This window comes from Amblyraja radiata, chromosome 29, assembly GCF_010909765.2.
Source record: "Amblyraja radiata isolate CabotCenter1 chromosome 29, sAmbRad1.1.pri, whole genome shotgun sequence".
NCBI classification, from domain to species: domain Eukaryota; kingdom Metazoa; phylum Chordata; class Chondrichthyes; order Rajiformes; family Rajidae; genus Amblyraja; species Amblyraja radiata.
Window position 1 is genome coordinate 24,075,493 of NC_045984.1, and position 24,433 is coordinate 24,099,925.

At 44.4% G+C, this 24,433-nt stretch overlaps 1 protein-coding gene across 2 annotated transcripts; it reads left to right on the plus strand.

The window, feature by feature from the left end:
• The first annotated feature begins 996 nt into the window (after nucleotides 1-996).
• Nucleotides 997-23,820, plus strand: peak3 (PEAK family member 3). Of its 2 annotated transcripts, none has more exons than XM_033046899.1 (3): nucleotides 997-1,403; nucleotides 14,803-15,494; nucleotides 21,755-23,820. In XM_033046899.1, the coding sequence occupies exons 1-3, from the start codon at nucleotides 1,262-1,264 to the stop codon at nucleotides 22,877-22,879; spliced, it is 1,959 nt and encodes a 652-aa protein (XP_032902790.1). In that variant the 5' UTR covers nucleotides 997-1,261; the 3' UTR covers nucleotides 22,880-23,820. The 2 variants fall into 2 exon arrangements, with proteins under 2 accessions (XP_032902790.1, XP_032902791.1); XM_033046900.1 differs by lacking the exon at nucleotides 997-1,403 and adding an exon at nucleotides 3,815-3,840.
• Nucleotides 23,821-24,433: the final 613 nt, after the last annotated feature.

The following is a 24,433-nucleotide window of genomic DNA, read 5'->3' on the forward strand; positions in this document are numbered from 1 at the left end:
ATACATACAATAGATATCCTCGGTAAAGGTTCAGATTTTAATGTACATGAAGAGTCACGAGAGACTCAAGAGAGTCAAGAGTGTTTCATTGTCATGTGTCCCAGATAGAACAATGAAATTCTTACTTGCAGCAACACAACAGAATATGTAAACATAGTACATAGTACACATAATAAACGAGAGAGAAAAAAAGGTTCAGTGTGTGTATATATACACATACTCATAAATAGACACAAACACACACACACACACACACATATATATATACACACACACACGCACACTCATAGGTACACAAAAAAAGACAATCATAGTGCAATAATAACAATAATATTCTATGTAGTTCAGAGCTTATTTGAGGTTGTAGTGTTTAATAGCTGAGTGACTGTCGGGAAGAATGTGTGCCTGAACCTGAACATGAACAGTTTTCAGGCTCCTGTACCTGTAATCAGATATAATTTTACATGCAGATACAGCCCCGTAAAGGACAGACATGGTGGAAATGTCATGGACTAGAGGGCATAGATTTGAGGTGAGAGGGGCAAGGTTTGCAGGATCATTTTTAATGCAGATAGTGGTGGGTGCCTGAGATGGTGGTGGTGGAGGCAGATACGATCGTAGCGTTTAATGTACTTTTAGATCAGCATGTGGACAAGCAGGGAATAGAGGGGCGTGGATCATGTCCAGGCTAATGAGATTAACTTGGCTCGGCCTCATGTTTGACAGACACTGCGGGTTGGAGGGCCTGTTCTTGTGCTGTACTGCTCTATGTTCCGTGAATGAAATGGTGGATGTATGTAAGAACAGAGCACATAAGACCAGCCGCAAAGCGAACAGTAATGGCACTTGCAAAGCAATTAACCCCTTGGCACATTAAGCCTCCTGTACTAGAGCTGAAACTGAGATCTCGTTTATTTTTGTGGTTTGGTGCGGTGGTTTAACAGTAAAGAAAAATGCACTTCCGCTCTGCATGAAGGTTTAGCTGCACTGCACACACATGCACTCGTATGTTTCGAGATGCAAATGTCCAGAGGCAGTTAGAAGGACGGGTATTTCATGTGGTTGTTTCATGCGCTTTTTTCGCCCTTTTCTTTTGGCCGAGCAGAGCCTTGCATTGGGTACAGAATGTCACGTCGCACATCAGCTTGCTTCAGAACTTCCTGAATCAAGAAAGAAAGTCTGGTCAGTTCAAATGAAGGGGGAAAAAAATAACTACTACTGCTTTTATGTTTGATCTCACAGGGACAGGTTCGCAGTCAGAATGAGTGAAGGTGTCTCCGATGCGGACTCGAGCGGCACTTGCTCACAAGAACTAACTTCGATTTCAAATGACTCTGACACATTCAGCACCCAAGACTCCACCAGCAGTGTAGACTCGGCGGACAGGATCTACGTTAATCTAGGTGAGTCTTGCCGGTTTCGCAAACAGTGGGCTTGTGCAGGGTGCAATCCATATTTTTAGCAACAAAACCGAGATTGTCTGAGAAGATATTAATAAGAAAAGGATCGTAGGAAATTAAAAGCTGCTATATCGTGTGTAGGAAGGAACTGCAGATGCTGGTTTAAACCAAAGATAGATATAAAAGGCTGCAGTAACACAATGGGACAAGCAGCATCTCTGGAGAAGGAATGGGTGATGTTTTGGGTCGAGACCCTTCGAATGGTCTCGACCCGAAGCGTCACCCGTTCCTTCTCTCCAGAGACGCTGCCTGTCTCGTTGAGTTATGCCAGCATTTTGTGTCTAACTGCTTTATCATATTCAGTTTGTCTACCTTAGCTGCAGTCATTTGAAACACTTAACATACGTTTGCAACTAATAAATTGAAATACAAATATTTCACTATTAATTCTTCAATGCCTTCTGCATTAACAAATTGGCAGCATACATGTCTGTGGAATTCTCTGCCTCAGAGGGTGGTGGAGGCAGGTTCTCTGGATGCTTTCAAGAGAGAGCTAGATAGGGCTCTTAAAAATAACGGAGTCATGGGATATGGGGAGAAGGCAGGAACGGGGTACTGGTTGGGGATGATCAGCCATGATCACATTGAATGGCGGTGCTGGATCGAAGGGCCGAATGGCCTACTCCTGCACCTACTGTCTATTGCCTATTGTCATACAACAGTAGAGCTGCTGCCTCACAGCGCCAGAGACTTGGGTTCGATCCTGACCCTAAGGTGCTGTCTGTGTGGAGTTTGCACGTTTTTCCCCGTGACCGCGTGGGTTTCCTGTGGAAGCTCTGGTTTCCGCTCACATCCCAAAGGCATACAGGGTAGCAGGTTATTAGACCTCTGTAGGTTGCAGCTGGTGTGTTGGGAGGTGATGAGAAAGTGGGATAACATTAAACTAGTGTGTACGGGTGATTGGTGGTCGATGTGGTCTTTCTGGGCTGAAGGGCCTGTTTCCCTGCTGTATCTTTTAATCAGTCAAAAAACAGATCAGAAGTAATCAGTTTGGGCAATTTAATTCATAGAATATGAACAATTGACTTCCACACCCACACGAACATCCTCACGAAAACTATGATGAGAAAAAAAAATTCACACAGAGAGTGGTGAATCTGTGGAATTCTCCGCCATGGAAAGTAGTTGAGGCCAGTTCATTGGCTATATTTAAGAGGGAGTTCGATGTGGCCCTTTTGGCTTAAGAGATCAGGGGGTATGGAGAGAAGGCAGGTACAGGATACTGAGTTGGATGATCAGCCATGATCATATATTCATATGGACTGGACTTTGTGCCTTCCCCCACAGTGGGAATCACTGTGGGGGGATGTTTTGGTGTTGAATTTCTTTATGAATACTGTGTTGTATTTTTATTAGTGTGCTGCAAGGACATCATAATTTCCCCTGAATAAGGGGATTAATAAAGTAATCAATCAATCAATCAATCAATCAATGGCGGTGCAGGCTTGAAGGGCCGAATGGCCTACTCCTGCACCTATTTTCTATGTTTCTATGTTTCTATACTATAATATACCCTGATGTTGGCCATAGAGGGGGAACACTATTTCTTCACTGTCCAATGTTCATACACCCAACACTCTGCAGCCCTGGGTCAGAAATCTTTCTCATTCTCTTCCTGGTTCTAAAATAACAGTACTTACAAAGATATATTGGATTAGACACTTACTACATTGTAAAAGAGAAAGTGCAATGTAAACTTCTTTAACGTAGAAGCAGAGCAGCAGAGTGATGGAGCTGGTGGAGCTGCCGCCTCACAGTGTCTGAGACTCAGGATCGATCCTTACCCCTGCTACTGCCTGCGTGGAGTTTGCACGTTCTCCCTGTGACTTTTGTGTTGGTCCTCTGGTTTCCTCCCACATCCCAAAGACATGCCAGTTTGTAATTTAATTGGCCTCCGTAAATTGTCCCTAGTGGATAATGGATAGTGGATAGTGGATGAGAAAGTGGGAAACATGGAACTAGGGTGAACGGGTGAATGATGGTCGGCGTGGACTTGGTGGGCCGAAGGGCCTGTTTCCATGCTGTCTCCATAAACTTACACCTAATCTGAGGTGGGGAGGGGAAAGATTTTAAAGGGATCTGAAGGGGAAAACTTTTTCACACGGAGAATGGCCCATATATGGGATGAGCTGCCAGACAAAGTAGTTGAAGCAGGTACAATGACAACATTTAAAAGAGAGTTGAACAGGTACACGGATTGGAAAAGTTTGGAAGGAAATGGGACTGGTGGAACAAGCTCGGTTGGGCAACTTCATCAGCATGCATGGACATGTTGGGCCGAAGGACTTGTTTCTATGCTGTATTACTCTAAGGCTAAAGCAAGTGTGAAATGCATTGCGCAAGTGAGAAGCAAATGGCCATTGAAAGCAACCGTAAATGGGTGAGATAGAGGGGTAGATATCTGCCATAAATGATAAAGATGTAATTACACCACATATGGCACAATAACATGTGCAAGAATCTACTGTATTACTTAAATTGTTCGTTGTTTCTACATATTTCCTCTATGTGTAATATGTGGACACAGTGTAACCTCCGTGGGTATTCAGAGAGAAATGAAATATAGAACCAAAGGCAGCAGAAGTAAATGTTGGCAAAATAAGGACAAGAATGTAAAGGAAATATAGAAATTGATCACAAAGCAAAAAGGGCTGGAAATGCTCAGCAAGTCAGGCAGCATCTGCGGGGAGCGAAACTGAAACTCAGGTTAGTGGCATTTCGCCATATTTTAGATAATTGTTAGATCGCTTGTAAACCTTCTGTGTACCATTGCCTCGGTGTCCTTTTCACTATCCTGGCAACCGGAAATGTGCATTGCAATCTTAATGAGGTCGAAATGAAAATCAAAGAAACTGCAGTTGCTGGAAGTATGCAATAAAACACAAAATGCTGGGAATACATTTGTGTAGGAAGGAACTGCAGATGCTGGTTTACACCGAAGATAGACACAAAAAGCTGGAGTAACTCAGCGGGGCAGGCAGCATCTCTGGAGAGAAGGAATGGGTGATGTTTCAGGTCGAGACCCTTCTTCAGACTCAACCCGAAACGTCACCTATTCCTTTTCTCCAGAGATGCTGCCTGACCCGCTGAGTAACTACAGCTTTTTGTGTCTATCTTTGTCGGCAATAAGTTGCAGGTCAGGCACCAACGTTGGATGGAGAAACAAAGTTAATGTTTCTGGTTGAAAAACTGATCTAACTAAGGTTTGATAGATATTTAAATGATTGTAAAATAAACACTAAGTGCAGAAGTAACTCAGCGGGTCGAGCAGCATCTCTGGAGAACATGGATAGGTGACGTTTCAGGTCGGGACCCTAATTCAGTTTTCTCTGAAGAAGGGTCCCAAAGGAAGAAAAGTCTCGACCCGAAAGGTCAGGTTTGTAGGTTAATTGGCCTCTGTAAAATTGCCCCTAATGTGGAGGAAGTGGATAAGAAAGTGTAATAACATAGAACTAATGTGAATGGGTGATTTTGTAGGAAGGAACTGTTGATGCTGGTTTAAACTGAAGATCGACACAAAAAGCTGGACTAACTCAGCGGGACAGGCAGCATCTCTGGAGAGAAGGAACGGGTGACGTTGTGGGTTGAGACCTTTCTTCAGACTAGTCAGGGGAGAGGGAAACGAGAGATATAGACGATGATGTAGAGAGATAAATAATAAAGGATGAAAGATTTGCAAAAATGTAACAATGATAAAGGATGATTGATGGCCAGGATGGAGTCGATGGGCCGAAGGGCCCGTTTCCATGCTGTATCGTTAAAACTAAAACTGAAAATAAAATGTGGAGGTCGGCGAATATAAAGGGGGTAGAATAATTGGGTGCTTGGTGCGGACTAGATGGGCTGAAGGGCTTGTTTTTATGGTGTATGTCTCTATGACTCTCTCTGGCGCACCAACGCAGGCACAGTTTCAGTAATAACTAATACGCATAACCTCATATTTAACTGCGCTGACACTCATTGACCAATTATTTTGCAAGTTTATGAATGCCCTCCTCGAATTATGTTGCCATCTCCTAATTATTAATTAATCCCATCAGTATTTGGTGTCATCAGCAAATAGTCAATTATTATTGACAAGCCAAATGATTATGATTCTGTCTTTTTTTTTACAAAAAATAATTTATTCAATGATTTACAATAATAATATTTACAAAGCAAACAATACCAACACACCAAGCACCATAATACAAAGTCACCAAATATTCTTAACGCGGAATATTAGTTGATTTGCGGGCGGCACTGTGGCCCAGCGGTAACTTTGCTACCTCACAGCGCCAGAGACTCAGTTTCGATCACGTCTACGGCAGCTGTCTGTACGGAGTTTGTATGTTACCGCATTTCTCCAAGATCTTTGGTTTCCTCCTGCACGCCAAAGACGCACAGGTTAATTGGCTTGGTATAAATGTAACCAACTCAAGTACAACCAACTCAATCAGGAGTCAATTTAATCTACCTGCTCAACACTACCTCCAGAGCAAGCATATTCTTCCTTAAATATGGAGACCAAATCCTGGCGCCGTGCTCCAGGTGTGATCTCACCAAATCATTTACTTCATTACACTTGCCAAAAAATCATATTTACATTCTTAATTAGGACAGCACCAGTGACCCGGGTTCGATCCCGATTACAAGTGCTGTCTGTACAGAGTTTGTACGTTCTCCCCATGACCGCGTGGGTTTTCTCCAAGATCTTTGTTTTCCTCCAACACTCCAAAGACGTACAGGTTTGTAGGTTGATTCGCTTGGTGTGAATGTAAAATTGTACCTAATGTGTGTCGAATATGGTTAATGTGTGGGGATCGCTGGTCGGTGTGGACTCGGTGGGCCGAAGGGCCTGGTTCCGCATTTTATCTCTAAAAGTAAAAACTAAATTTACAATAATAATATTTACAAACAAACAATACCAACATACCACCAGCATAATACAAAGTTACCAAATATTCTTAACACTAAATATTAAATATCCTAAAATATTTAGAACATTTAGAAATATTTAGAATATTAGTAGTAAAATACTAAATATTAAATATACCAAATATTCAATGACTATATTACAATCCTTGTCCAGGATGCATTCAACCCCCTGTGGTGCCCAAAGGTCCCAGAAATACCACATGGTTTCCATGGACATCACGTGTTTCTTTTCGAGGGACCCCCAGGCACAGACATAACCCTGGGAAAGGGGCAGGCAGTCGCTCTACGAATCTGTCGACATCCACTATCGTGATGTTTATCATTCTTTTTATTTTTAAGTCAAACGTTAGACTGCATCCTTTGATCAGATAAGGTAGCACTATTTTTATATAGGAAGGCATTGCAGATGCTGGTTTAAACCAAAGATTAACACAAAAAGCTGGAGTAACAGTGGGACAGGCAGCATCTCTGGAGAGAAGGAATGAGTGACGTTTCGGGTCGAGACCCTTCTTCAGACTTCAGAATGTAGTCTGAAGAAGGGTCTCGATCCGAAATGTCGATCCGAGGCTACACATTGTTTTGACTTGGTTTTTCTATTGAGTGCATTTCCCTGTATGCGTTGCTTATAGACCATGTTGTATGTTACAAATACGTAGACAACATCAGGGAATGCAATGACTTAACTGGTAGGAAAATCACCGATTGCTCTGCCCAATATGCCGACACCAATACATAACGTTAACAACGCAGTCTCTTATAAACGGATTAGAGTCATAGGGTAGACGAAAATGCTGGAGAAACTCAGTGGGTGAGGCAGCATCTATGGAGCATAGAAACATAGAAACACAGAAAATAGATGCAGGAGTAGGCCATTCGGCCCTTCGAGTCTGCACCGCCATTCAATATGATCATGGCTGATCATCCAACTCAGTATCCTGTACCTGCCTTCTCTCCATACCCCCTGATCCCTTTAGCCACAAGGGCCACATCGAACTCCCTCTTAAATATAGCCAATGAACTGGCCTCAGCTACCTTCTGTGGCAGATAATTCCAAAGATTCACCACTCTCTGTGTGAAAAATGTTTTTCTCATCTCGGTCCTAAAAGATTTCCCCCTTATCCTTAAACTGTGACCTAGTTTAGCGAAGGAATAGGTGACGTTTCGGGTCAAGACCCTTCTGCAATCATAGTCATAGGGTCATACAGCACAGAAATAGGGCCTTCGATCCAGCTTGCCCATGCCGTCCAAGATGCATCATCTACACTAGTCCCACCTGGCCACGTTTGGCCCATATCCCTCTAAACCTTTCCTATCCATGTACCTGCCGGAATGTCTATTAAATGTTGTTATAGTTACCTGCCTCAATGACCTCCTCTGGCAGCTCGTACCATATACCCACCACCCTCTGTGTCTCACTGTTGGACTACGCATCTTTCCATGATTTGTATTCAACTGTGGAGCTGAGATATACTCATCCGTGCACTGGTATTTGAGAAAAACACGTACTTTTAGTTGTTGGAAAATCGAAGGTACACAAAAATGCTGGAGAAACTCAGCGGGTGCAGCAGCATCTATGGAGCGAAGGAAATAGGCAACGTTTCGGGCCGAAACGTTGCCTATTTCCTTCGCTCCATAGATGCTGCTGCACCCGCTGAGTTTCTCCAGCATTTTTGCGTACTTTTAGTTTCCCAGCGAGAGATCTCACGCTAAATGAGGTGCAGTTTTCGGATTATATGTTCCTGGCAGGGTGAAAGCCACCCTTAACACAGAGTGATAAATCCCGGGTGCGTTGCCCATTGACTTCAGCAGGCAACACAATGGGTAGGAAAGAACTGCATTGCTGGTTTAAATGGATGGTAGAGAAAAAAATACCACTGGTTAAACTGGCCGATGATTCCTACCACTGACAGTGCAATTTCATCCTTTAAACATCTGGGCGGAAACAACAACATCTGCAGCCTGACATTATGGTTAATGGTACATGGAGATTTTATATTAAAAAAAACACAAGGCTTTTTAAGGAAGAGAAAGAGGCACTAAAAAAGTTTGGTTTTTGGTTGATTTTAACACCAACTTCCTGCCTTCTCCATATATTGGTCTGCAACTTCCCTCTCCAGATATATGTCCAATTACTTCCTGAATCCAGTTACAATCCCTGCTGAAAACGCTTGTCCAGTAACTTGTCCAGGTTTACAAGAATGATCTCAGGAATTAGTGGGTTAACATATGATGAGCGTTTGACGGCACTGGGCCTGTACTCGCTGAAGTTTAGAAAGATGAGGGGGGGGGACCTCATTGAAACTTACCGAATAGGGAAAGGCTTGGATAGAGTGGATGTGGAGAGGATATTTCCACTAATGGGAGAGTCTAGGACTAGGTCATAATCTCAGAATTAAAGGATGTTCCTTCAGGAAGGAGATGAGGAGAAATTTCTTTAGCGAGAGGGAGGTGAATCTGTGGAATTCTTTTTTAGCCGCAGTAGGCTATGGAGGCTGTCAATGGATATTTTTTAGGCAGAGATCGATCGATTCATGATTAGTATGGATATCGGGGGTTATGGGAAAAAGCAGGAGAATGGGGTTAGGAGACAGATAGATCAGCCATGATTGAATGGCGGAGCAGACTTGATGAGCCGAATGGCCCAATTCTGCTGCTATCACTTATGAATATGATCTTATGACATAACTAGCAACACAGGTAGATGGAAGAGGTTATGAACAGTCGGCATAGAAGGTGTGACATTATGTTAGTTGTACAAGACATTGGTGAGTCTGAATTTGGAGTATTATGATTATTTTGGTCACCCTGCTGTAGGAAGGACGTCATTAAGCTGGAAGGTGTGTAGAAAAGATATTTAGGGAAGTTACCAAGACACAGGGGCCCTGGCAATAGGAAAAGATTAGGCAGGCTAGGACTTTATCCCTTAAGTGCAGGAGGCATAATCTTATAAAGTAGTGTAAAATCATGAGGGGGACCTCATAGGGTAAGTGTGGAGAATCTTTGACCCAGGGTGCAGGAAATCAAGAACCAATGGACTTAGATTTAATGTGTAGGAAAGAACTGCAGATGCTGGTTTAAGTCGAAGGTAGACACTAAATGCTGGAGTAACTCAGCGGGACAGGCAGCATCTCTGGAGAGAAGGAATGGGTGACGTTTCGGGTCTGAAGAATGGTCTTGAACCGAAATGTCACCCATTCCTTCTCGGATGCTGCCTGTCCCGCTGAGTTACACCGGCATTATGTGTCTACCTTGTACTTTGATTTAAGACGGGAGGGTCAAGATTTGCAGTCCTGAATCGGGGACCCTCGGACTATCTTTGATCGGACTTTACTGGCTTTACCTTGCACTAAATGTTATTCCCTTATCCTGTATCTCAATTGTAACCACGTATCATCTTTCAGCTCACTGGTTAGCATGCAACAAAAGCTTTTCACTGTACCTCGCTACACGTGACAGTAAACTAAAACTGAAACTGAAGATTTAACAGGAACGTGCGGGACTAATGTTTAACTGAGGATAGTGGGTGCATGGCTTGAGCTGCACAGGAGGTAGTTGAGGCAGGCATTAGAAGACATGGATAGGAATTGTTTAGAGGAACATGGGCCAATCGCTGGCAGGTGGGGCCAGCGTAGATGGGTCATCTAGGTCTTCATGGATAAGTTGGACCGAAGGGCCTGTTTCCATGCTGTCACACTCTATGACTTGATGGCTATTTCATAAACGGAGATCTGCTTTACTGATCTATTCCTGACCAGTTTCACCTAGCGTCCCTCTCATCACCATGAACTATGCACCTGGACAAATCACTATCATCACCACTGAATTACACTCGCTACCCACATTTCTGAAGGGGTTGGACAGGCTAGATGTTGCAGGAGTCCAGAACCGGTGGGGGGGGGGTCACAGTTTAAGAATAAGGGGTAGGCCATTTCGGACTGGGATGAGGAAAAACATTTTCACCCAGAGAGTTGTGAATCTGTGGAATTCTCAGCCACAGAAGGCAGTGGAAGCCAATTCACTGGATGTTTTCAGGAGAGAGTTAGATATAGCTCTTGGGGCTAACAGAATCAAGGGATATGGGGAGAAAGCAGGAACGGGGTACTGATTTTGGATGATCAGCCATGATCATATTGAATGGCGTGCTGGCTCGAAGGGCCGAATGGCCTACTCCTGCATCTATTTTCTATGTTTCAGATACTTTAATAATCGCCCCAATGGACTGCAGCTGGTTTGTTCCACGTGATCTCTTCCCCTTTTAATTTAGTATTATCTGCAAATGTGAAAACATTGTCTTTAATCTTATTCAGCTTGCTACCATGGGTTAAGTGTAGATAAACTACCAAGAACTATCCCACAATGCATACCAATACATTTCATTTTGCGGTTATTTTCAAGACTTTGAAATACCAAACATAGCCAAATACCTAAAAAGAAAATGTGACTTTTCTTCCCTGTTCTAGCTATGTACAAATAAAATGTCTCCTTCCTTAGTAGCTAATTTATCAAGCCATGTGTGACCAGCTGTATCCATGTCAGTCAGTAACATGTACTGTGCAATGGCCTGACCCTATCTGGGCATGGACCACTGTGCTACAATGTGAGTCCTATATCAAGAACTATTCACTGCGATTCTGTTATTGCAGCATTAACAGCGGCACAGTGGCGCAGCGGTAGACCTGCAGCCCTACAGCGCCAGAGATCCAGGTTCGATCCTGACAACTGGTGCTTGGTTAATTGGCTTCTGTACATTGTAAATTGTTCCTAGTTTGTAGGATAGTGATGATGTTTGGGGTGATCGCTGGTCGGCATGGGCCGAAAAAGGACCTGTTTCCACGCCGTATCTCTAAAGTCTAAACTTCTGCCGTTTAGCCCCCCTCTCTCTCTGCCCCATCTGCACCCCGGCACAGAACATATCAATTCTCTACTTTTCTGACTTTTCTACTTTTTTTTGTTCAAATCCCCTACAACAGCCTCAATTTCTGCTTTCAGCATTGGCTACCATGGACTGAGCTCGCTGCACAACTTCCTCAATGAGTTCCCCATTGTTGGTGTGTTGCAAACACAAGCAGTTCTTCCTCCTTGCTTCTGAGGAAGCGGTATCATCAGAGCCATGGGACCAAGGGATTTCACACGTCCAGTCACAGGGTTTCTTTAATTGTGGGTGGTACAATGCTACAGTGATAGAGTTGCTGCCTTACAGCGCCAGAGACCCGGGTTCGACACTGACTGTGGATGTTGTCTGTACGGAGTTTGTACTTTCACCCTTTGACCACCTGTGTTTCCCCCCGGTGCTCTGGTTTTCTCCCACACTCCAAAGACGTGCAGGTTTGTAGGTTAACTGGATTCTGCTAATCGTAAATTGTCCCTAGTGTGTAGAATAGTACATGTGTACGGGGTTATCGCTAGTCAGCATGGGCTCGGTGGGCATGAGGCCCTGTATCTGCACTGTATCTCTAAAAGTCTAAATAAAAAAGATTGAAAGATCCAGCATGGAAACAGTTCCTTCAGCCCAACAACCATCGATCTCCGGTTCACCCCATATAATAGCAAAGAACTGCAGATGCGAGTATATACCAAAGGTAGACACAAAATGCTGGAGTATCTCAGTGGGTCAGGCAGCATCACTGGACAACATGGAGAGGTGAAGTTTCGAGCCAAATCTTGAATAAGAGTTCCGACCCGAAACGTCGACTGTCATGTTCTCCAGGAATGCTGCCTGACCCACTGTGTTACTCCAGCATGTTGTGTCTACCCATTCACACTAGTTCCATGTTATCCCACTTTCCCATCCTCTCCCGACACAATTTTTGTAGAGGCCATTTAAGTTACAAAGCCGCACGTCTTTGGGATGTGGGAGGAGATGGGAGCGCCCGGAGGAAACCCATGCAGTCACAGGGCGGATGTGCAAACTCCACACAGGCAGCACCTGAGGCCAGGATCGAACCCAGATCTCTGACCCTGTGAGACAGTAGCTCTACCAGCTACGCCACTGTGCTGCAACCTTGAGAAGAGTTTGGGGGGCGATGGGTGAGTTGAACGCTGAGCTGTGGATGATGAACAGCAGCCTGACTTATGTGGCTTTGTTATCCAGATGCACACGTTAACCTGTTAGTCAAAGGAATAGGTGTTGAGCGTCTGAGTTTAACTCTTTATATTCTGAGGTAGGTTTGCAGTAATGGTTAATAAAATAATATCCGATGTCTTCACAAGGAACTAACTTCCACTGTAAACCACAATTACACAACTCATATTTGGAAATGGAAAACCATGTACATTTCTAAAAAGGTTTGGTCTTAAGGAAACACGTACACATACACAATAAACTAAACATGAAAGACAGAGGAAATAGCCTCACTGATGGTTGAATTTACATGGTTCAATTGAACGTGATGTCATCCTGGTTGGCCTTAGAACAGCAGTTTACACTAATATGTGGCCAGCACAGAGCCTAACTGACATCAAATGGGAGGGAGGGGAGTAGGAGAGACAGAGAGAGACAGAGAGAGGGGGGAGAGAGAAGCAGAGAGAGGGGGGAGAGAGAGAGAGAGAGAGAAATGAGAGAGAGAGAGAGAGAGAGATCGAGAGCCGCAGCTCGTCTGCTCTAAGCTCGCGCAGCGCAGAGCTCTCGCTCGCTCATCGCGCTCGCGCCTCCGGCCGCGATCCCCTGACATAGAGATCGAGAATTGAGAAGAGATGATTCGGGAGAAGGGAGAGAGGGAGGAGAGATACGAAACAAGGCCTTTCACCTTGGTACATGTGAAATAAAGGCAACCCTTGCATGGAGAATGCTTCATTAAATCAGTTGCATATAGATGGAATGAGTAGGCAGTGAAATCCTGTTGTGAACCTTGGATGGCTTTGCATTTGTAGCGCTCACTTTAAATATCTAAATGTGGATCTCCATCAGAATAGCTGGCAATAAAATGTTAATGGAGTCCCTCACCAGCTCTTTGCTTCTCTGAATTAGAAATATATATATATATAATAGATAGATAGATAGATAGATAGATAGATAGATAGATAGATAGATAGATAGATAGATAGATAGATAGATAGATAGATAGATAGATAGATAGATAGATAGATAGATAGATAGATAGATAGATAGATAGATAGATAGATAGATAGATAGATAGATAATTAGAGAGGGTGAAAAAGACAGAAACAGGTAGATTGAGAGAGACCGAGACAGAGACAAAGCATCAACATGGATCAATGTAGACATGATGCATGATCTTGTAGATCTAGCTGAACATACCGCTCCACAGTCGCCAAGAGTCCTTTTGGCCACTTCTCTGCTTTGATATAAAATTGATATAAATTGAAAATCAGAAACCATTAAATGATACCATTAATTCTTGGAAATACAGTTAATTATATACTTAAGGAAAGGTTGATATAACCTCCAATAACATGAATAATTGCATCAATAATGGCTGTATGAGATGTCTTTAAATGTTGACACAAGGAACCGCAGTTCTGGAATCTTGTGTAGAACACAAGGTGCTGGAGGAACTCAGCAGGTCGGGCAGCGTCTGTGGAGGACATGGGGGAACCAGCTTCTCTCGGGAAAGCAGAAGTGAAGGCAGGCATGTGGTGACAGACTTTAATATAGAACATAGAAGAGTACAGCACAGGAACAGGCCCACCAGCCACAATATCCATAATGCAAAGTTAAACTGATCACCTCTGCCTGCATATAATCCATATCCCTCCATTCCCTGCATTTCTAAGTGACTATCTAAAAGCCACTTAAATACCACTATGGTATCTGCCTCCACCACCATCCCTGGCAGCATGTTCCAGGCACTCACCACCTTCTTTGCAAATAACATGCCCCCCACATCTCTTTTAAACTTTGCCCCCTCACCTTAAAGCTCTGCCCCCCAGCCTTCTTGATTCCCCTAGTCTAGGCAAAAGAGTGGTGAATCTGTGGAATTCATTGCCACAGAAGGCCGTGGTGGGCAAGCCAATGGATATTTTTTAAGGCAGAGGTAGATAGATTCTAGATTAGCACGGGTGTCAGCGGTTGTGGGGAAGAAGGCAGGAGGATCATTTTAAGAGGGAGAGATACATCAGTCCTGGTTTGAATGGCAGAGTAGACTTGATGGGCCGAATGGCTCCTATCGCTTATCACAATCACAATAATACTTCATTAGCCAAGTATGTTTTGCGACCTACGAGGAATTTCATTTGCCAAGTCAGTCATACAATAAAAAGCAACGGAACACAAAATACATTTTAACATAAACATCCACCACAGTGACTCCTCCACACTCCTCACTGTGAAGGAAGGCGTAAAGAAAAGATCAAATCTCTTCCTTTCTTGTGAGAAGACATTGTGCGCTCTTTATTTCCGTGAAGACATTCGAGCAGGAGATCCGTTCTTTTAAAATAACAATCTTTCTTATCTTGCCCTTCACAGCTGACCTCCATTCCAGTACGACCCCTACAAAGACTCTGCAGGGCGTGAGTGAAGCTTTAATGGCCTCTCAAGGGATGCTGCCTAAATCCAAGTCCCCCAATGACGCACGACCACCCCCTCTTCCTAAGAAGACCCTGAACAGGACAAACTCTGCTCCGGGAGGTGTTCTGTTGGGTTCACCCCTCACCAAGAGTCTGCCCTGTTCACCGGGGTTTCAAATAACCAACCCGCTCTACGGCATCTACGAAGGAAAAAATATGATTTGGACAAAAAACAGCTTCAGTAGCCCCTGTAGTCCACTGAAGGCGGATGAAAAATTCAACCTTTGGAGTCTCCACAGCAGGAGAGCAGGAATGACTAAGGCTCAGAGCTTGGATGGGAACCCCGGTCACGTTCCTCAGATGGACATAGGGAAATTGAACTTTGAGACGTCAGATCTGGACCTCAGGAACTGGATCAACACTGACAGTCAGGAAGAGGTTTTCAGAACGCTGGCCAACAGATGCACAATGTCGTTGAGAAGCATTGCCGCAAAATACAGCAGGCTTTTCCTGCGAGATAAGGAACCTGCGCTAAACCTCAGTGAAAGTGACTGGCCAGGTTTCCAGGTGCCGTTTGACAAACCCTGCTGTGTCTCCAGAGATGCCGTTTACTATCGAGCCCAATACATGCAAGACGAGTTCACGTTAAAGGTAATAACATTTTTTCTTTGCATGAGTTTCTGGAAAAAGAAAGGTAGATTTAAACAGGATTTGTAAAAAATATTCAGAACATCCCAGTCACAGAATTATTTAACGAAGAACTGCAGATGCTGGAAAAATGGAAGGTAGACAAAAATGCTGGAGAAACTCAGCGGGTGAGGCAGCATCTAGGGAGCGAAGGAATAGGCGACGTTTCGGGTCCCGAAACGTCGCCTATTCCTTCGCTCCCTAGTCACAGAATTTGTTATTTTAGTTTAGTTTTGTTTCGTTTATGCCCTGTCCCACTTAGGAAGCCTGAACGGAAACCTCTGGAGACTTTGCGCCCCACCCAAGGTTTCCATGCAGTTCCCGGAGGTTGCAGGTAGTGGAAGCAGGTAGGGAGACTGACAAAAACCTCCGGGAACCGCATGGAAACCTCGGGTGGGGCACAAAGTTTCCAGAGGTTTCCGTTCAGGTTTCCTAAGTGGGACAGGGGCATTTTTACTTTACTTTGGTTTGGTTTAGTTTGGTTCAATTTAGTTTATTGTCACGTGTACCCAGGTACAGTGAAAAGCTTTTTTATTGCGTGCTACCTAGTCAGTGGAAAGACTATACGTGATTACAATCAAGCCATCCAGAGTTGTGATATCTGGGACGAGTTTGCACGCTCTTTCTCTCTTGGACTGCATGGGTTTCCCATTAATGCTCCGGTTCCCTCCCATAATCCAAATACATGTGGATTGGTAAGCTAGTTGACTATTGTACATGTCCCTGAGTGTAGGTGGGTGATGGAATCTGAAGTGGTTGGTGGAGAGAGGGTGAAGGACTTAATGGAATTATGGGGACCATAGATTACAAGGACAATTTGTGGTCAGAATGGGATTTCTTTGAGAGTCGGCAGAAACTCAATGGGCCGAATGGCCTCCTTCAATGATATATGAAATGGTCATTGTCCATTTAGTTTAGTTTAGAGATATAGTGTGGAAAACGGCCCTTGAGCCCACCAAGTCCATGTTGACCAACGATCATCCATACACCAGTTCTATCTTACACACCAACGACAATTTACAGAAGCCAATTATGGAGTTATGGGAGAAAACCAGAGCACCAGATAAAATCCAGGCAAATGGGATCAGCTTAGATGGGACATCTTGGTTGGCATGGACGTTGGGCCGAAGGACCAGTTTCCGTGCTGTGTGACTCTCTGACTCTAGGACTCTACTCTAGGTGCCTCCCACATCTCATTGACCTGGTTAGCAGGTAAATTGGCCGATCTAAAGTGCCCACACAGTGCGGGGGAGCAGAAGAATCTGACAGGGGTTAGGGGGTATTGATGAGGAATTTGGGATGAATAAGTAACAAGGAAAACTTGTGGGCAATGTAATTGCTCTACGCACTGACATAGACTCGATGGACGGAAATGATCAACATCAATAGAGAATATGCGGGGGGAAACACTGGAAAAGGTAGGATATCTAAGAAGTAATTGACGAGGAAAAGGGAGGCCAATTCTAGGAGGGAGGAGAAGCCTTTGAAGAGGGTGTGGAAATGGATTACCAGAATGCTGCCTGGATAAGAGGGTGGTGCTGGCTCGAAGGGTCGAATGGCCTACTCCTGCACTTATTTTTTTTCTATGTTTTTTTTTCTATGTATCAGCTACATGGAGAGGTTGGACAGAGGTTCGATTGGAGCATATGAGTTGAGGGGACCCCTGATAGAAGTTTGCAGAATTATGAGAGGAATAGATAGGGTAGATAGTTAGAACCTTTTTTTTCCCCCAGGGTGGAAATGTCAATAGACTAGAGGTCATAACCATAAGGTCAGAGGGGTTGAAGTTTAAAGGAGATGTACAGGGCAAGTGTTTTTACATAGAGGATGGTGGGTGCCTGTAACACACTGTCAGGGGTGGTCGTGGAGGCAGATATGATATGGCGTTTTAGAAAGGCACATGGATATCCAGAACATGGAGGGATGTGGATCACGTGTGGTCATAGGAAATTAGGTTAATTTAGCAACATGTTCAACACGGATATTGTGGGCTGAGGCTGTACAGCTCCAGAAGAAGATTTGAGCTTGGCTGCAGAACAATCCTTCCCTGCGGATAGACACAAGATGCTGGGGTAACTCAGACTGAAGAAGAATCTCGACCCGCTCCGCTGAGTTGCTCCAGCATTTCGTGTCTATCTTCGGTTTAAACCAGCATCTGCAGTTCCTACCAACACATACCTTCCCTGCACATGGACTAACATCCGAGGCCAAAAATGAAATTCCCAAACATGACTTCTGGGCAGGAGAGGGAAACAGATAATGTTTCAGATATATGACCGTGGAAGGTCAATGACCTCAACAATTAACCCGTTAACACTTGACATTTTTGTTTGACACTTTACGAAGTTTAAAAGGTTACTCTGTGTACTAAAGAAACGTCTGTAGCCAGCTGCCCCTGTCATTCATTTGTTTCTGCCACAAATGCAATGGTCCAAGTATCTCCCTCACACAGCTGTCTTTGATAGCAGCTATGCTGGCTGTAGATGTTTCCACGAAATGGGCACAGGAAAGTACAGTCCTGCCACCTGTTGAACCTCTCCACCAACAATTGCACCGGTATTATAAAAAATACAGTGCACCAAACATCTACAGTTCATTGGAGACACAAGAACCTGCAGATGTTGGAATCCCAAGCACAAAACAAAGTGCTGGAGGAACTCAGTCCATCAGGCAGTCTGAAGGGTCCAGACCTTTCTTCAGACCTCCCAGCGCCAGAGACCCATGTTTGATCCGGACCGCAGGTGCTGTCTGCGCGGAGTTTGCACGTTCTTCCCTCTGACTGTGTGGGTTTTTTGTCCGGGTGCTCCAGCTACCACCCACTTCCCAAAGACGTGCGCGTTTGTTGGTGAATTGGTCTCTGTAAATTGCCCCTAGTGTGTAGGGAGCGGATGAGAGAGTGGGATAATATAGAACTAGTGTAATAATGGGCGATCGAAGGGTCAGCGTGGGTTTGGTGGGTCAAAGGGCCTGTTTCCATGCTGTTTCTCTGAAACTAAAAACTAAAGCTAAAACAAGAAGCATGGTCTGATCATTCCCTCCACAGATGCTGTCTGATCCATTGAATTCTGCCAGCACTTTGTGTTTGGGTTCATAGTAAATCTGCAGAGCAATGGATGGAGATATGAAACTGTCCATGGGCCGAATGGAACAGCTCTGCCCAAAGCTGCAAGAAATTGCAATGAATAGTGGATGCAGCTCAGCATATCAAACAGACCCGAATCCCCACCAAGTGACTCCATCTACACCACGCTGTCTCAGAAAGCAGCCAACATAACCAAAGACCATTCTCATCCCTTCTTCTTTCTGCTCCTGTCAAGCAGAAAATATAAAAGCTTGAAAGCATGTACCACCAGATTCAGGAACAGCTTCTTCCCCGCTGTTATCAGTCTTCCGAACAGTTCTCCCATAGTCTAGGATGTAGTTCCAATCTTCCAACCTACCTCGTTGTGGACATTAGATTTTTTTCCCCTCTGGAATTATAATTCCCCTGTCCCACCTGAATGGAAACCTCTGGAGGCTTTGCGCCCCACCCAAGGTTTCCGTGCAGTTCCCGGAGGTTGCAGGTGGTTGCCGGAGGTTGCAGGTAGTGGAAGCAGATAGGGAGACTGACAAAAACCTCCGTGAACCGCACGGAAACCTTGGGTGGGGCGCAAAGTCTCCAGAGGGTTCCGTTCAGGTTTCCTAAGTGGGACAGGGGCATTAAGGATACAATGCTGAAAACCTATACTCTTAACTGGTAGTTTTCTCTTTACTCTACCAGTTGTACTTGTGTATGGCTTAATAGTTTTCATGTATAGAGTTATCTGATATAGTTAGATGGCACACAGACAACATGTTTCTCATTACACGTGTCAATAATAAACCTATACCAATGATATCGTGGGACAGTATTGTCCTCAGATTTATCTCAGCCTAATGTCACACACCAGAATCAGATAACAGAAACCAATAAAATTAGAATAAAGTAACAAAAAAAATATTCATACTCCAAATAGGTATTGAAGGAATAAAATACAGAAATATTTTGAAGTCTTCCCTGATGGTCTGATTATTAACTACACCCTTTGCATATTATTAGGTGGTTCAAGCTAGGGGTTAGTTTTCTGGCTTGTATTGTGCAATAGCCAAGGTTGATAACCATAAATGGCCTCAATAAACTACGACCAGTGACATTTTATTTCCAGGGAGGAAATGTCAAAGACTAAAGGACATAGCTTTAAGGTGAGAGGGACAAAGTTTAAAGGCAATGTGCCGGGCATGTTGAGAGTGATGCGTGCCTGGAACACGCTGCCACCGTTGGTGGTGGAGGCAGATAAGATAGCGGTGTTTTGGAGGGTTTTAGATCGGCACATGGATAAGCGGGGAATGGGGGGGGGGGAGGGGGGGGGGGGGTACACCATAGCATCAAAGATACTTGACAGATGTGCTATGAAAAGCTGGCTATATGTCTGACTAAAGCGGTTATTACAGTATGTAACTATATTCTATTATGAAATTATGAAATCTCCTTCCACTAGTAAAACCATAATTTTGCAATAAGCATTGGGAAATTACTGAACTTTTCATCCAGATCTTTCGATTTTGAGCATAAACAAGTCATTACAGATATTATTAAAATGTTTGAGAAGCCTCTTCCCTGTATTTGTACAGTAAATATAGGTGGGAGCAGTGAAAATGCTGAAATATATATTTCTACATTTCTGAGGTAATAACAGAAGATGAAAGAAACTAAAGTGATGATTTAGAACATTTAGGAAGTGCATTCTTATCACACAATAGCCAAACGTGGTAAAATGGGACTAGCTTAGATGGAGCGTCTTGGCCAACATGGATGAGTTGGGCCGAAGGGCCTGTTTCCACGCTGTTTCCATGCTGTGACTCCATTTGCATCAAAACAGATACAGAAAACAAGGAATTGGTTCTTAACTCTTTCATATAGAAAGCCACTGGTTTTCAGAAGAATATGGAAAAAAATGAAATTATAATGCAATTATAAATATTTAATAATTTACTCCTTAACATGACATACTTCATTGCTATTTTAGAGATGGTTTCATTTAGTGATATTGCACCAAAGCCATATTTTGGGGTCTGGTAGAAAGGTATTGGTTTATTATTGTCAGGTGTATCGATATCGTCAAATCAAATTACGCTATAAACAAGTGTAATAAGGCCATATAGATTGCTCCCGATGTTGGGGAAGTCCAGGACAAGGGGTCACAGCTTAAGGATAAGGGGGAAATCCTTTAAAACCGAGATGAGAAGAACTTTTTTCACCCAGTGGTGAATCTCTGGAACTCTCTGCCACAGAGGGTAGTCGAGGCCAGTTCATTGGCTATATTTAAGAGGGAGTTAGATGTGGCCCTTGTGGCTAAGGGGATCAGAGGGTATGGAGAGAAGGCAGGTACGGGATACTGAGTTGGATGATCAGCCATGATCATATTGAATGGCGGTGCAGGCTCGAAGGGCCGAATGGCCTACTCCTGCACCTAATTTCTATGTTTCTATGTCTATACGTACAACAGGTAGTGCAAAGAGAAAAACACTTGAGTGAAGATACTTATAGTGTTACAGGATTATAACATTAAAGCTGCAGGAAAAAAAGTCCAGGGTCTGCAATGAGGTAGGCATCATCTTCTTATCGAGTCCACATCACAAGATTAGAAATTGTTCAGCCAGAGCTGCACACACTTCTCGGCATCTGCATATAATGGCGTCTTGCACTTCTTGTGCTTCTTGTGGTGGAAAGATTGGTGGAAAAAGAGCCGCGACATGAGCGCTCTTTCCCTGACCCCATGAGGTAGGCTGGAAGATCGGGACTACACCCGAATTTAAGGGTGGACCATTCAGCAGCCTGATGACAGCGGCCCACTAGTGACAGAGAGGTCGTGGTATTTCAGAGGCCCAATGTAGAGAATTAAGGCGCAGGATATTGTGTCACTTATTCTCACTGATTGTGGTCTAAGTCAGGAATTCAAGAATCCAGTGCCAGAGGTGGGTGCTGATGTCTAGGTCCAAGTGTTTGGCAGAACTATAGTCAAGAAATAGGAGCAACAAGGAACTGCAGGTGCTGGAATCATGAGCAAAGCACAAAGCATTGGAGTACCTCAGCAGGTCAGGCACTTTCTCTGAAGGACTGGGATGGGCAACGTTTCGGGTCGGGACAATTCTTCAGATAATAATTAGATGTCTGACAGCACACTTTTTATTTCTGTCAATTGCAGATCTCAAAAACATTGAATCAAGAGCCCCTGGAGAAGGAACCAGACGGGCTGTCGGTACAGGAAAGCCTCCCGGTCCATTTCAATGTGCAACAGGTGAGAGGTCACTTTATGGCCGCTCTTCCTACAAACCTCTCACCTACTGAAGAGGCGGTCTTGTGTGCCGATGTTCCAGAGTCTGAAGTCTCCGGCGTTGAAACAGGAGCCGCTGCCGAGACGTCTGAAGCCAACCCAGAGAGTCAGCTCGATAAAACGCGGCAGTTTGTGATCATCACGCAGGAGACCCCCTTTCAAACCATGGCGGACTTTGTAAACGAGTCCGCGTCGCTTCACGTGTCCCAGGCAGAAGTCTACGAGCGGCAAATAAGCCTTCTTCTTCTGCAGCTCTGCCTGGGGCTGGAACACCTGAAGAACCAGGGCGTCATCCACTGCGATCTCCGCTTAGAAAACCTGCTGCTGGTTAAGATGCCCGGCCAGGTGGCTAATCCAGGAAGCCAGGCCCAAGATGATATCCTCCAGCTGCCGAGACTTGTAATCAGCAACTTCTCCAAAGCGAAGCAAAGGAACACTGCCGTGGACCAGAAGCACCACCCTGATCTTGCCCGACAAGCTCCCGAAATGATGTCCACCTCCCAGTACAAAATGGTGGACGAGTTCCAATTGGGCATCCTGATCTATGAAGTTCTACACATGCCGAATCCCTTCGAGAGCATCTCAAGGCTGAGCGAAGACGAAGAGTACAACACCAGCGACCTGCCCCTAATCTGCCCGCTATCTGCCTACTCCGAGGGCCTTCAACACCTTGCCCACTTACTCTTGCGTGCCGACCCATACAAGAGAATACATATCCGTGAAGCGAAAAGCATCCTTCAAGCCTTGCTTTGGGGTCCATGCAGTAAAGCATTCAGCGTGAAGACTGGGCTCAGAGACTCGCCACATGTGCTGAAGAACTGGTTGGATGTCAAGCGTGTCTTGCTGGTGTTGAAGTTTGGAGAATGGTTTCTCGATGAGCAGAGCCAAACAACGTTGGAAGACTGGCTTTGCTGTCAATACTTTGCCCTTGCCACCCCCGAATCAATGTTTCAGGCAGTAGAGAAAATGCAGATTCTTTTGGAAGAAAAATGTTAGGGAGTCACACAGCACGGAAACAGGCCCAGGCCGACTAAGATGCCCCATTTAACCTAGTCCCATTTCCCCATATTTGGCCCTTGACCTTTCCAATCAATACCTCCTGCCTCCTCTGAGTGAAAAAGTTGCCCTGCAGGTTCCTATTAAATCTTTCCTCTCTCACTTTAACTCCAGTTATTGATTGCCCTATCCTGGGTAAAAGACTCATGCATTCACCCTATCTATTCGCCTCATGATTTTGATACACCGCTATAAGATCACCATTCAACCTCCTGCACTCCAAGGAATAGAATCCTGGCCTGCCCAACCTCTCACTCACTGTAGCTCAGGCCCTCATGCCCTGGCAACATCATCATAACTATTCTCTGTACTCCAGCTTATTAATATCCCCCCACATTGCAGTGTGACCTAAACTGAACACAATATTCCAAATGAGGCCTCACCAATGTCTTGTAAATTTTAACATAACATCCCAATTTCTACACTCAATACTCTGACTGATGAAGACTAATGTACCTTCGCTATAACCCAATCCACCTGTTGAATAAGGACAGTAACCCTTACAAGTAAACATTGACTAACATGGCTTTAATTAGAGTATCCCCCAGAGGCTCGGTTTCGATCCTGACTACGGGTGCTGTGTGTACGGAGTTTGTGCGTTCTTCCTGTGAGCGCGTGGGTTTTCTCCAGCTGCTCTGGTTCCCTCCCACACTCCAAAGGCTTACGGGTTGGTAGGTTAATTGGCTTTGGGAGAATTGTAAATTATCTCTAGTTTGTAGGACAGTGTTGGCGTACGGGGTGATCGATGGTCAGCGCGGACTCGTTGGGCCGAAGGGCCTGTTTCCGCGCTGTATCTCTAAAGTAAAGTCTAAAGTAATGTAAAGATGATTTTGATTAAGCTTCATTTTCTCACAATGTCTATTAAAATCGATAAATTTGAGTGGTTGACATCACCTTTAAATACCTATCTATTCAGTAGCGGTTTTGAGTCACTCTCTGATTGTTTAGTAAATTAAATCCACCATCTTGTGTAACGTTGAATCACTTGGGCCAGGAAGCAAACAATTCATAAATTGATCTCATCCAGGGCTGTATTAGGGGCCCCCTTAGAAGGATAAAGGGGAAAAAAAACATCTTATGGAGTGATTACTACCAGTAAAATTCAGTGTATTTGTAAATAGGCAAGAGGCTGGAACAGACTCTGCCGAGTTGCCTCTAGCGGCCTGTTACCTCGGCAACACTCACTGCGAGAGCTCATTTGAAGGATTATGGTTTTTGCGAGGAATTAGAAAATTGCGACGCCCACATTAGCAAATCCCAGCACAGAATAGATCCATGCAGAGGAGTACATCAGGTCCAGGTTTATCTGTTGACTTAAAACCAAAAGGTAAATACATTTTTGCTTGATGCCACAAGTCTTTTACGCATGTCAAGGGCAAGTGAGTCCGAGCCCTCATTGCTGAAGATAGACACACAATGTTGGAGTAACTCAGCGGGACAGGCAGCATCTCTGGAGAGAAGGAAAAGGTGACGTTTCGGGTCGAGACCCTTCTT